The 14,138-nt window shown below is 42.9% G+C and overlaps 1 protein-coding gene across 1 annotated transcript; it reads left to right on the top strand.

Annotated features, from left to right (window-relative positions):
- Window positions 1-4,938: 4,938 nt before the first annotated feature.
- LOC133121434 (GTPase IMAP family member 7-like) lies at window positions 4,939-13,661 on the top strand. Its single transcript, XM_061230597.1, has 5 exons — window positions 4,939-5,021; window positions 8,322-8,429; window positions 11,350-12,154; window positions 12,815-13,016; window positions 13,654-13,661. The coding sequence occupies exons 1-5, from the start codon at window positions 4,939-4,941 to the stop codon at window positions 13,659-13,661; spliced, it is 1,206 nt and encodes a 401-aa protein (XP_061086581.1).
- Window positions 13,662-14,138: the final 477 nt, after the last annotated feature.

Raw genomic sequence — 14,138 nt, 5'->3', positions numbered from 1 at the left:
TGTACAAATTGTTGGACGTCAGGTTTATTGGAACCAGTGTCTACCGCCCTCAAACCAAGGGGCTGGTTGAGCGGTACAATAAGACGCTGGAGACATTGGTTTGGTAAGTTTGTTTCTACTGATATTCATATTTGGTATAAACGTATTGAACCTCTGTTGTTTGCTGTAAGAGGTTCCCTGAACCTCCTTGGGGTTTTCCCCCTTTGAGTTGTATGGGAGAAGGCCCCATGGCATTTTGGACCTATTAAAGGAAACTTTGGAGAAGGGTCAAAGCCAAAGTAAAAGTGAAATTCAATATGTGTTGGACCCGCGAGAAAAGTTGAACTTACTCACATGAACATTTGCTTGAGGCTCGAGAACATCCAACAACACAACAGAATATTCAAAACGGGAGACAAAGTCCTGCGATTACTTCCTTCAGCAGCTTTCAAATTACTCGCTGAGTGGGACGGAGAAAGGACCATTTTAGGTTACACGGCATGTAGACTGTGAGGTTATTCATTCAGATAGGGGAGAGGCACGTCAGATTTACCATCTCAATTTACTACAATTGTGGAGAGAGGTAGACCCTGCCTTGCTAACCACACCAGGTATCATGTCGTCTCTTGGTTAGCCCTGACTTCTCTAGACCTTTCCTGCTGCAGACCGATGCCTCAGATAGAGGACTGGGGGCAGTGTTGTCCCAGGAGATGGAGGAGTGACTGACTGGGGGCAGTGTTGTCCCAGGAGATGGAGGAGTGACTGACTGGGGGCACTGTTGTCCCAGGAGATGGAAGAGAGACTGACTGGGGGCAGTGTTGTCCCAGGAGATGGAGGAGAGACTGACTGGGGGCAGTGTTGTCCCAGGAAATGGAGGAGAGACTGACTGGGGGCAGTGTTGTCCCAGGAGATGGAGGAGTGACTGACTGGGGGCAGTGTTGTCCCAGGAAATGGAGGAGAGACTGACTGGGGGCAGTGTTGTCCCAGGAGATGGAGGAGTGACTGACTGGGGGCAGTGTTGTCCCAGGAGATGGAGGAGAGACTGACTGGGGGCAGTGTTGTCCCAGGAGATGGAGGAGAGACTGGTCCTTTACATCAGCCACAAGCTCAGCCTCAGGGAGAGGACCATTCTTCTCAGTACTGAAGGAGTGTCTCACCCTGTCTCCAGCTCTTCAGTCCTTCCTGGGGAGTGACACGGCACGTGCTAAACGCCTTGTAATGTAATGTAATGGAATGGAATGTAATAATTTGCATTTTGTTAATTGATAAAAAAATTAACTATTAACATTTCTATTTTTGAAAGAATTCTTACTAATTCTCATTTTTTCACACCTGCCTAAAACTTTTGCACAGTACCATATATATATATATATATATATGTTTTCTGTTCTGGTTCCTCAGTGGTGGAATGACTTGCCTACCACTGCCAGGACAGCAGAATCCCTCCCCCTATTTCGACGCAGACTCAAAACCCACCTTTTCAAACTCTACCTTAGTCCTCCCTCCTGATTTCCCCCGCCCCTTCTTTCTGATATCCCTATCCGCCCGCCCCCCCCCCCCCCCCCCAAAAAAAAAAAAAAAAAATTGCACTTCTGATGATGAATATGTATATATGTATGTTTCATGTGTCTTTTCCTAGTTCTGGATGTGATGCCTTGACTTTCGGTAGAACCTATGCACCTGTAAGTCGCTTTGGATTAAAAGCGTCTATCAAATGACAAAAATGTAAAATGTAAATGAATGGGTGGATGAGAAGCATCAATTGTACAGCGCTTTGGATAAAGGCGCTATATAAATGCCAACCATTCACCATTTACCATATATATATATTGCAGAAGTGCAAAACACAAAAATGTATTTGCAGGACTTGTTGACAGAAGATCAAGTCAACTTGGTTTCTGTTTCCCAGAAATGTATTTGTTTGTCAAAAACTATTTATTGACACAGTATTAGCAAACTTTGTAAAAACAACAATATGATAGTTACCTTCTGATCTGTGGTAACTATGCACCTGTTTCTCCAAATCAAGCTGGCATGAACACTATAAAACTCTAATTAGCTCTAATTAGTTTATACATACAGTTTCTAATAGACACAAATACATATCTTGCTTCTATAGAACGCTAATGTAGAAGCAAGATATTTATTATATTGTGTCTAATTATAAATAGCAGATCAGAGCAAATATACGTTTGCTGTTTCAGAAGTGAGAAAATATCTACAATATATACAATATTTCTCAGGTGTTATACAGGTAAGCTCCTGTCAGCCCATGTGCTTATGTTGGCTGCTGTCTTGGCCAGGCCTCTGAAAAAAGATATTTTGTTTCAAAGTGACTTCCTGGCTTTATAAATGTTAAATAAAACATAAACACAAGTACTACTTATGGATGTCCCAATATGCAAAACCATAGAATTGAAAGAGGGTGTACTTTCTTTCCACATCATTGTACTTTGCCCAGGTGTGAGAAGAGTGCATGGTACTTATTGTCCATCGTCGATGTTAAAACATAATGCTGGCTTCAGGTTTCATTATGTCTGTTTCCTGCAAAGTACACCTGTATCTCAAAATATTATCAGTGGTCAGATGGGTGTGTATGTGAGTCTGTCTCTGTGTGTGTATGTGTGTGTGTGTGTGTGTGTGTGTGTGTGTGTGTGTGAGTCTGTCTGTGTGTGTGTGTGCGTGTGTGTCTAATGAGTGTTATGTGAATATGAGAACTTTAAACAGTATATAATTAGACCTATTTCACAGCAGTGTAAAGCATTGCAATATCTTGCTGCAGCAGTCATTTGTGTATTTGCCCATTGACACTACTGGGGAATGAGATTCATTTTCAGTGTACTCCATTTCCATAATGGTGGTGATACAGGTGGCCCAAAAGACATCCGTTTATTTACCTAAAAATAAGCAAACTGCAGAGACACCACACTGCTGCTGTAGGGAACGGGAGAGAGTGAGAGCAGTAGGGTGTGTCTCTGAAACACAGTCTGCCTTTGCCAAGGTCTCAAAGTCCAGGAATTCACTGATTTTACAAGTCCAATAAATGTATGAATATATGTATTGCTGCTTCCTTGTCTGTGTATCAGTGGTAAGCAACGACAGACTACTCCAGAAGCTGCAAAATCACATCTGACAAAGGTGAAAAACACAATTACTTCTGCTTCTCTTCACACAGGAGGTAAGACATGAAGCCTGATCAGCTTGTTCATTAATAAATTATTTAACTGAGGTTAGTTGGGGGGGCTTCTGTGTTTAAGTATTACTGTTTTTGTCTTTGTCTCTTGGGGGGGGTGAGGCAATGATAAGAGTATCATGTTTGCTGTTTAGAGTTTATTACAGTTCATTATGTTTCGGATTTAATGTACTGTATGTTTTCATTTAGCCCAGAACATTTTTATATGTAATGAAGGATATCTTGGTTACTTACAGAGGTTTTGGGTAACCTGCTGGCATAATAAGAGCTTATAGTAGCAGGCTTGTTTCTAAAGCAAAGAAATGTAACTCCAAAACAGCTTGTCTAGAGATGTTATGTGTCCAGAGGCTACACAGCACATTGGAGTAGATACATTTCCGAGCTTTCATTCACTATTGTTAACATAAAAAACCTATTTATATTTTCTCAAATATTTCCAAAATTTTGAGTCTTTGCCATTTTGAACATGATAATCTGCTGCCCCAGTAACAAGTCTGGCTCAATTGTGAACTCACTTTCAAAATGAGTTTATTCCAAAAAGTCTACAAACTATTGAGTCAATTCAGTTATCCACATAGGTGAAACGAGGTCCTGGTGTTTGTTCAATTTGTGTTTGTTCTTTCCAGTAATTTCCTTATTGCTTGTCATATGGGCAATTCACATGTTCCTGTTATCTCATTACCAGAGATAACAGAGATAAAAGATTCAAGGTTCAAGGTCGCATATTGCCACACATTTCATTAGTGTATGTTTGGCCCAGACAGTTTTTGATGATTTTTGAATACACAGTATGAAATAGGGAAAAAGGACATAACAAAAACAGATTTGCTGAGGTAGCAGAAGTGAAGGGCATATCCTTGAGCCGTTCTTTTAGCTGCCCAATAGTTTTGAATTTAGCACCATTGGAGGGTGATGAAACATGGAGTGACATGGCAGAGCTTGGGGAGGTTGTAGCTCAGACAAACCACAACATTCTGGATGAGCTGGCAGGGAGGGCAGTGAGGAGGCACCTGCCTCAGTGGGAGATGATCAGTGGCCAGACTCACCCCGCTTTCAATTGGTGTCGGACTTACGCGCTATACGAGTTTCTCTCCGGAAAGGTGCACATGAACACCTTATCAGATCGGATGATCGAGTAGTGGAATTCGGGATTCTAGATGTGGCACGAATTGGCCGAGTTGTGATGTACCCAAAAGGGGCGAGACTTGGTATGGAGAGAAAAGAGGAGAGTGCCAAGGACTGAGCCTTGAGGGACACCTGTTAAACATCCCTGAGGTCACGGAATGGACCCATCCACACAATCTGGAAGGAGTGACAAGCAAGAAAAGAATTTGATGATCAACAGTGTAAAAAGCTGCATTCAGGTTGAGGCGGACCTGGCCATTACTGGCATATTTACTTTCATCACAATGCAGCATTCATTGTTTACAAGCTATAAAAGCTCCAGGCCTTTATTTTCAGTAACTAAAGGGAAGCTGGTACCTGTTTGACCAGTTCAGACCAGCTCAAGCTATGTTTTGCAACAGCTGGTAGCTAGTTGACCAGCTACCAGCCCAGACACGCTACCAGCAATAGCTGGTTGACCAGCTCATACCCAGCTAGACCAACTAATGACTTTTTGGATGACGGCTTTAGGATTTTACAACAAGGTAAGGCTAAGTGTTCAGTGTTTTTTTTTTCTTCTGTTAACAGTCTGCTATCTCCACTGACCTTCTGAAAACTTTCTTATTAAAATGAGCCAATCTTTGGATGGAGGGGAGGGGGCCATGGCCTCTGAAATCAGCCCCATTTTGGGGAAAGAGGTTGAAAAGGAAACATCTGATGAAGCCGCAGGCCCTGTGAACATGAGGTAAGAGACAGATGTGTGTATACTGTACATGCTCTCAGGCCCTGTGAACATGAGGTAAGAGACAGATGTGTGTATACTGTATATGCTCTCAGGCCCTGTGAACATGAGGTAAGAGACAGATGTGTGTATACTGTACATGCTCTCAGGCCCTGTGAACATGAGGTAAGAGACAGATGTGTGTATACTGTGTATGCTCTCAGGCCCTGTGAACATGAGGTAAGAGACAGATGTGTGTATACTGTACATGCTCTCAGGCCCTGTGAACATGAGGTAAGAGACAGATGTGTGTATACTGTACATGCTCAGGCCCTGTGAACATGAGGTAAGAGACAGATGTGTGTATACTGTGTATGCTCTCAGGCCCTGTGAACATGAGGTAAGAGACAGATGTGTGTATACTGTACATGCTCTCAGGCCCTGTGAACATGAGGTAAGAGACAGATGTGTGTATACTGTACATGCTCTCAGGCCCTGTGAACATGAGGTAAGAGACAGATGTGTGTATACTGTATATACTCTCAGGCCCTGTGAACATGAGTTAAGAGACAGATGTGTGTATACTGTACATGCTCTCAGGCCCTGTGAACATGAGGTAAGAGACAGATGTGTGTATACTGTATATGCTCTCAGGCCCTGTGAACATGAGGTAAGAGACAGATGTGTGTATACTGTACATGCTCTCAGGCCCTGTGAACATGAGGTAAGAGACAGATGTGTGTATACTGTATATGCTCTCAGGCCCTGTGAACATGAGGTAAGAGACAGATGTGTGTATACTGTACATGCTCTCAGGCCCTGTGAACATAAGGTAAGAGACAGATGTGTGTATACTGTACATGCTCTCAGGCCCTGTGAACATGAGGTAAGAGACAGATGTGTGTATACTGTATATGCTCTCAGGCCCTGTGAACATGAGGTAAGAGACAGATGTGTGTATACTCTATCTGCTCTCAGGCCCTGTGAACATGAGGTAAGACACAGATGTGTGTATACTGTATATGCTCTCAGGCCCTGTGAACATGAGGTAAGAGACAGATGTGTGTATACTGTACATGCTCTCAGGCCCTGTGAACATGAGGTAAGAGACAGATGTGTGTATACTGTATATGCTCTCAGGCCCTGTGAACATAAGGTAAGAGACAGATGTGTGTATACTGTACATGCTCTCAGGCCCTGTGAACATGAGGTAAGAGACAGATGTGTGTATACTGTATATGCTCTCAGGCCCTGTGAACATGAGGTAAGAGACAGATGTGTGTATACTGTATATGCTCTCAGGCCCTGTGAACATGAGGTAAGACACAGATGTGTGTATACTGTATATACTCTCAGGCCCTGTGAACATGAGGTAAGAGACAGATGTGTGTATACTGTATATGCTCTCAGGCCCTGTTAACATGAGGTAAGACACAGATGTGTGTATACTGTATATGCTCTCAGGCCCTGTGAACATGAGGTAAGAGACAGATGTGTGTATACTGTACATGCTCTCAGGCCCTGTGAACATGAGGTAAGAGACAGATGTGTGTATACTGTATATGCTCTCAGGCCCTGTGAACATGAGGTAAGAGACAGATGTGTGTATACTGTATATGCTCTCAGGCCCTGTGAACATGAGGTAAGAGACAGATGTGTGTATACTGTACATGCTCTCAGGCCCTGTGAACATGAGGTAAGAGACAGATGTGTGTATACTGTATATGCTCTCAGGCCCTGTGAACATGAGGTAAGAGACAGATGTGTGTATACTGTATATGCTCTCAGGCCCTGTGAACATGAGGTAAGAGACAGATGTGTGTATACTGTACATGCTCTCAGGCCCTGTGAACATGAGGTAAGAGACAGATGTGTGTATACTGTACATGCTCTCAGGCCCTGTGAACATGAGGTAAGAGACAGATGTGTGTATACTGTATATGCTCTCAGGCCCTGTGAACATGAGGTAAGAGACAGATGTGTGTATACTGTATATACTCTCAGGCCCTGTGAACATGAGGTAAGAGACAGATGTGTGTATACTGTATATGCTCTCAGGCCCTGTGGACATGAGGTAAGAGACAGATGTGTGTATACTGTACATGCTCTCAGGCCCTGTGAACATGAGGTAAGAGACAGATGTGTGTATACTGTATATGCTCTCAGGCCCTGTGAACATGAGGTAAGAGACAGATGTGTGTATACTGTACATGCTCTCAGGCCCTGTGAACATGAGGTAAGAGACAGATGTGTGTATACTGTATATGCTCTCAGGCCCTGTGAACATGAGGTAAGAGACAGATGTGTGTATACTGTATATGCTCTCAGGCCCTTTTTTTTAATTGCTCTCCAATTAAAATATTTTACACTGCTGAAATTAAGTGAAAAGTCACTACCAATAAGCTGGCCATCACCATGTGTACCTTGAGAAAGACGCATCCCAACATCACTATTTTACAAATGAGGACGTAAAATTACAGTACAAAATGCGCTCCCCCAGGCGATCAAAGAGTGACATTTCACAGGTTGTATTTTGCATGTGATATAATATAATCAGTGGAATTGGAAAGGGAAGGTGCTTTAATGCTTAGCCTACATGTGTAGGCTGCTACAGTCTATTGCTCCTATGATATTTGGTAATCCAGTGGTGGTATGGAAGTCACTCTTAATTTGTACTTGTTTGACGGCAGTGTAGGGAAATTTGACGTACCTGGGTGAGAGTCTGATGAGGGCTTTGATGAACAATGGAAGCGCATGAAACATCTGATTGGTCAGATTAACAAAAAATCAGTGACAAAAAGGTTTTTTTGTGTAGGTGTACTAATGGCAGGCTAAGTGTACATGAGTCGTACGACATGTACGTTTGAACGTTTTAAGAACAAATATCCATAGTGGTTCTTGCATGAGGCGCATTGTGTGTACACATGTAGACATACATTCAGGTGTGCCTACATGTGCAACTTGATGATGGTTATTATGATTTAGATTATTATTATTATTCAAAAGCAATTATTTTGCATATATACTAATATAAAAATACCATACTATTGTGCACTTGGGTATATTTGACGCCTAAAGTTGTACCCCTGTTGGGTCAATTTATTTTAAGGGCTCAATAAAATTGATGTCAAATTCAGAACAAATTATTAATTCAACATAATACATGATATAATTCATAGCCCCATACCTAGCGTAGTTTTTTTTTTTTGTCACTTTGAGGTAATAACATTTTTATTACGTGATGTGTGCTTGATGTTCTAAACATAACTCTTTGAACAGCATTTAGAAACCCTTATATTTTGTCAGTTTGTGTGCTCCTTCCAGGCTGGGGAGATCTGGTTCACCTGTGCCCAGTGTTCAGACAATGCAGACACACCGTTCCAAGGATGAGCCACCAAACTTCAGCAAGGAGATGGAGCCCATGGGACCAAGGTGAGGTGACTATACCTGGTCTACAGTTTGATGAGGCGCTGCTTAACTAAAAATACAACTGAAGTTTAATAAAGTATCACAAATACTATAGATACTATATTTGCTGATGAGATACTTCACAATATATACCCTAGATGCAGAACTGTCCTATGAATTGAGGATGACTTTTTGCAGCTAGTAGGTGTCCTCAGTTATATCTCTAAATGCATACATATTTCATAATAAGAATTTTCTCTCTCCAGACACCAGACTAGCCTGGTAGAAACCCATTTGCGCCCACAGTGCAGAAAGAGGGTTGGCGCTCCATCCAGCTCTGGAGACACAGTCTGTGATGTCTGCTCTGAGGGACGGGCTAGAGCTGTGAAGTCCAGAGCTGTGAAGTTCTGTCAGACTTGCTCTGCGTACTTCTGTGAGACTCACATCAGAGGCCATTACACTGTAGAGGAACTGCAGAGACATAAGCTAGACGACATTACTGATGCCTGCCAGCAGGAGGTGGCAAAGGTAAGAGGCCTCACTTATTCCTCTGTAGGTTTCTGTACCTGTCATATATTCACAAATTCACTTGGCCTGTAGATTCTGTACATGCCCATTCACTGCTCTTTGCCAGTGATGTTCATGTAACAATGGTTGAGTGGTCACTGTGTTTCTACATTTTCCTGCAGCAACAAGTGGGAAATTCTCAATATCTGCACCAAAATGGTAAGAGACAAGAAGGGAGTAAGTACTGTCTGCTATTATTAATTAAAAAAATGATTACTACAATTTGAGCACAGAATTCTCACCTTATAATAACCAGGCAGATATACCCAAGAAGAAATGATTTATTTTTGACAGAAGGAGTTCAGTACTTACACACAAAAAGGTGGAGCATGCACTAATGATGATGTTAGCGGTTCTCACTTTTTACACCTTGCAACCTCACCTTTTATTTGCATTTGTGTAATAATCAATGCCCACCTGCAGTTTCATTGGCTTCCTGAAGCCATAATGTTTAATGTGGCAATGTTTAAATAACATAAATGAGATCTTCGTAAGTACAAACTATATATTAAGTTCCAAGCAAATTAATGAAAATTTGAGAAAGTAGACATTTAAAATTTTTTCACAAAATTCGAAATCTACTCCAGCACATCTTTTTGTTCATCGGAAGCCAAGGAATCTGGGGGAAAGAATTTTGACACTAGCCCAAATGATTGAAAAGTTATTGGCCAAACCATGTTGGGGCTTGGTATAGTGCCACCGTGAGGCTAATTAGGGTAAGACCTGCTGAGTGTCCGCACTGCAGAAGGATCTACTATCCTGCAAAGTTTTGTCAAAACCAAATTAATTTTGTCAAATGAATGTATGAATTCATCAAAGTATGAATCTTTTCTGCTCAGATCCACGCAAATTCATAAAACTGGTTTGGACGACACTTCATCATGCTTGATCCAAAACATACATCCAAGGCAACCAAGGAGTTCCTTTTTCAGGCCAAAAAGTAGAATGTTCTTGACTGGCCAAGTTGAAACAACAAATAGTCCCGAAACAAGCAGGTGCTGAAGAGGGCTGCATTATAGACCTGGCAGAGCATGAACTGGGAAGATACCCGGCATCTGGTGGTGTTTATGGGTCATAGACCTCAGGCAGTCTATTGATTGTAGTTAATAAATACACTGGTTTACAAAAGCAAGATGACCGCTTGTATGTGCCGCCAATCTTCAACAAGTTAGCTTATAGATGATCAGTTAAAAATTGTCCTTTGGGCATTGTAGTGCATGTAGCTTAGTTTAGGAATTAGCAATATAAAAAACAACACAACTAATTTTTCCTTTTATTACAATGTTTTTCTGGCAAGGAACCAAACATGATCATGATCTTAATCAGCAGGTTGAGCTATTTTAATTTAATCTTCTTATTAATGCACCAAAGCAGTGATAACACGCCTAGTATCACACCAGTATCCTTCAATGATATCATGGATATATATTTAGTTACTGTTTGCTTCCTTACACACCAGTCTGGGAATGCTGTTAGCACTGTATTTTTCATATCAGGCAAAACTGGTGAATGCATTGGACGGCCATTTCCAGAGTGAGTTGTATTGTACATTGTACTTGCATTTTAAATCACTCTGGATTGGACCATCTGCTAAATGACGCCCACGAGTGACCTTAGCTGTGAAGTAAACTACTGTAGCTAGGCAATTGGATTGGAATCTGCAAGATGAATTTGATGAGGTTCTGAAATATCCTACATGGTAAATGGTCTGCATTTATATAGGGCCTTTATCCAAAGTACTGTGCATTTGATGCTTCTCATTAACCCATTCACACAAACACACCAACAGCGATTGGCTGCCATGCAAGGCACCCACCAGCTCGTTTAGCCATTACAAGCTGCTTAACTGTATTCTTGCTACCAACATCAGGCACCAAGTAGGTTCATTGTCCCCCACCAAAGACATCAGAGGTGGTGACAGTGCATGGGTACGGGGTTTATAATGATTAATATTTGCTATAATTATGTATAAATAACATGTCAAATGTCTTTTAATGAATGCTTATTTCTGTTTTTCAGTGTGTAGACCAGCGGGTGTTTTTCAGAAGGAGTCGTGGGTAGAGTGCTTACGCATTTCTACATCTGTTGGGTGTGTCCTGGCCATACTACTCTTGTTTATTATTCTTACTCCACAAGGTATTTATTTATTTGTACCTTGGGGGTTGATTTTCTCCCTCTCTCCCTCCCTCTCTCTGTCTCTCCCTCTCTCTCTCACTCCCTCTCTGTATTTCCCTCTCTCACTCTCTCTCTCACTCACTCTCTCTGTCTCTCCCTCTCCCACTCTCTCTCACTCTCTCAGTTTCTCAGTCTCTCTCTCCCTCTCCCTCTCTCTCTCACTCACTCTCTCTGTCTCTCCCTCTCCCACTCTCACTCTCAGTCTCTCTCTCACACATATGATGAATGGCTTCTTTCATGAAAGAGTGTATTTTTCCACAGAGTCTGGAAGGAGACCTGCACCTCATGATCTGAGGATTGTGCTGGTGGGAAAGACTGGAGCAGGAAAGAGTGCAACCGGAAACACCATCCTGGGGAGAGAGGTGTTTAAAGAGGCGTTTTCCCCTAAATCTGTCACCTTAAAGTGTGAGGAACATAGTGGAGAGGTGGCAGGGAGACATGTTACTGTGATCGACACACCTGGGATCTTTCATCCATCTCCTTCTTTTGATCAAATCACACGTGAAATGATAGAAAGCAAGAGCCACTTTTTCCTGCTAGTGATCAGACTGGGGAGGTTCACAGAGGAAGAGAGGGCCACTCTGAAAAGGATCCAGGAGAATTTAGGAGAGGAGGCTTTGCAGTACACAATGGTGCTTTTCACGGGAGGAGATGAGCTGAGATCACCAGTGGAGGAGTTTCTGAGTGAAGGCAGCGGTCATCAAGAGCTCATCCACAGCTGCGGTGGTGGATATTACGTCTTCAACAACAGAGACAGAAAGAACCGCACTCAGGTTGCAGCACTGCTGGAGAAGATTGACACTGTGCTGTTTAATATGACAGGATACCATCATGCCACAATGAGGATCCAACAGGTTCAAAGAATGATACAAACAGAGGAGGAGCGAAAGAGGGAGGAGATTGAGAGAGAGATCAGAGCAGAGGAGGAGAGAAAGAGGGAGGAGTCTGAGAGAGAGATCAGAGCAGAGGAGGAGAGAAAGAGGGAAGAGTCTGAGAGAAAGATCAGAGCAGAGGAGGAGAGAAAGAGGGAGGAGTCTGAGAGAGAGATCAGAGCAGAGGAGGAGAGAAAGAGAGAGGAGTCTGAGAGAGAGATCAGAGCAGAGGAGAAGAGAAAGAGGGAGGAGTCTGAGAGAGAGATCAGAGCAGAGGAGGAGAAAATCGGGAAGGAGATGAGTAATTTCAAGGTAGCAACTGGAATATTTATTGTTGTCGTAGCAGTAGTGGCATTTGGACAAATCCAAAGAACAATAGTAAAGGAGAAGAAAAAGAGGGAGGAGTCTGAGAGAGAGATCAGAGCAGAGGAGGAGAGAAAGAGGGAGGAGATGAAGAGAGAGATCAGAGAAGAGGAGAAGAGAAAGAGGGAGGAGTCTGAGAGAGAGATCAGAGAAGAGGAGAAGAGAAAGAGGGAGGAATCTGAGAGAGAGATCAGAGAAGAGGAGAAGAGAAAGAGGGAGGAGTCTGAGAGAGAGATCAGAGAAGAGGAGAAGAGAAAGAGGGAGGAGTCTGAGAGAGAGATCAGAGCAGAGGAGAAGAGAAAGAGGGAGGAGTCTGAGAGAGAGATCAGAGTTAAGGCACTGAAGCAGAGACAGATTTATGAAAGAGAGATGTCAGAAAAGGTGACGGAAATCAGGGCGAAAACAGGTTATTTTGAGGGCAAAGGTGAGCAGGGCAAAGGTGAGCAGGGCAAAGGTGAGCAGGACAAAGGTGAGCAGGGCAAAGGTGAGCAGGACAAAGGTGAGCAGGGCAAAGGTGAGCAGGACAAAGGTGAGCAGGGCAAAGGTGAGCAGGACAAAGGTGAGCAGGGCAAAGGTGAACAGGGCAAAGGTGAGCAGGGCAAAGGTGAACAGGGCAAAGGTGAACAGGGCAAAGGTGAGTGGGGCTGCATAATTAGTTGAGATCAAATTATCTCATTATTACATGATGATTCATTTTGATGTCAACTACAAGATTCCTGGAAATTGTTATTAATGAGAGTTTGAATTGTAGAGAACAAACTGATTGTGTTAGTAGAAAAAAAGAAATTGAATGGTATAATAAGGGGGGTTAGTCATCTTGTTGTAAGCCAGTCATAAGTAACATTTGATGTCATGCGCTGGTCAGCTTGCTGACTTCCCCCTCCCGGAGCGTACATTGTTAACCCCCACCTTTTGGCACACATGCCTGTGGGGGACAGCTAGAGAAGGATTCTTAGAGACGCCTTCTTGGGCCCTGGGGGCCCCCCTTTTCTCACATTCCTTACAGGGTTACAGCACAGGAATACTGGAGAGGAATACTGGAGATGGCATACAGATGTTTCATGATAATCCCAGGTCAGAATATAGTAATGTTTGGTGTTAATCTGATTGGTTCAGTGTGACTGGTGTAATGGTCTAGTTTTTGTAACAGTCTACCTTTGATATCATAACCATTCAGGAGCCGAGGGGAAACTGGGCAAAAGCTGTCTCTGTAGAAGCCATGTGTTTTAGCCCCCTGACCACTGCCTGGTGTGGCTGGTTGTAAATTACAGATTGGTGACTCACTTTTAGGGGCAAGAACTAAGGCCTGGATTTCGGAGATAAGGAGAAGAAACCAAACAGTCTGGGATGTCTCCTTTCCTTTCATTCACCCAAATCAGGTTTATTCAAAAGGTATATTACCATGAGAGGCACAAATACATATTTACAGCATAATGTAGTTATCATGAAAACTCCCAACTACAGCATTCATAGATATGATGGGGTGGCCTGTAGCGTAGTGTTTAAGGTCAGGAAGGGCTGCCATTTGTGAGGGGCCTGAGAACTGGGGTTTCTGGTCAATGTTGTTTAGACTACCTTTTGAAGGGAAAGATGTATGAGTGGTCCAAGGGCAGTTGGGTCATGGGAAAAAGAATCCTCCAGAACATTGGTGACCTCCCTGTGACCCCATACCTGGTCACTTCCAAGGGGGAAGACTCCGGACAATACCACAGTGCCCTCATTTGGGCACTGCTGTCATTACACCGGTGACTGCTCT

The sequence above is a fragment of the Conger conger genome, chromosome 2 (genome assembly GCF_963514075.1).
Source record: "Conger conger chromosome 2, fConCon1.1, whole genome shotgun sequence".
Classification (NCBI taxonomy): Eukaryota; Metazoa; Chordata; class Actinopteri; order Anguilliformes; family Congridae; genus Conger; species Conger conger.
The sequence above is the reverse complement of the archived record's forward strand: the minus strand, read 5'-3'. Positions and strand labels throughout refer to the sequence as shown.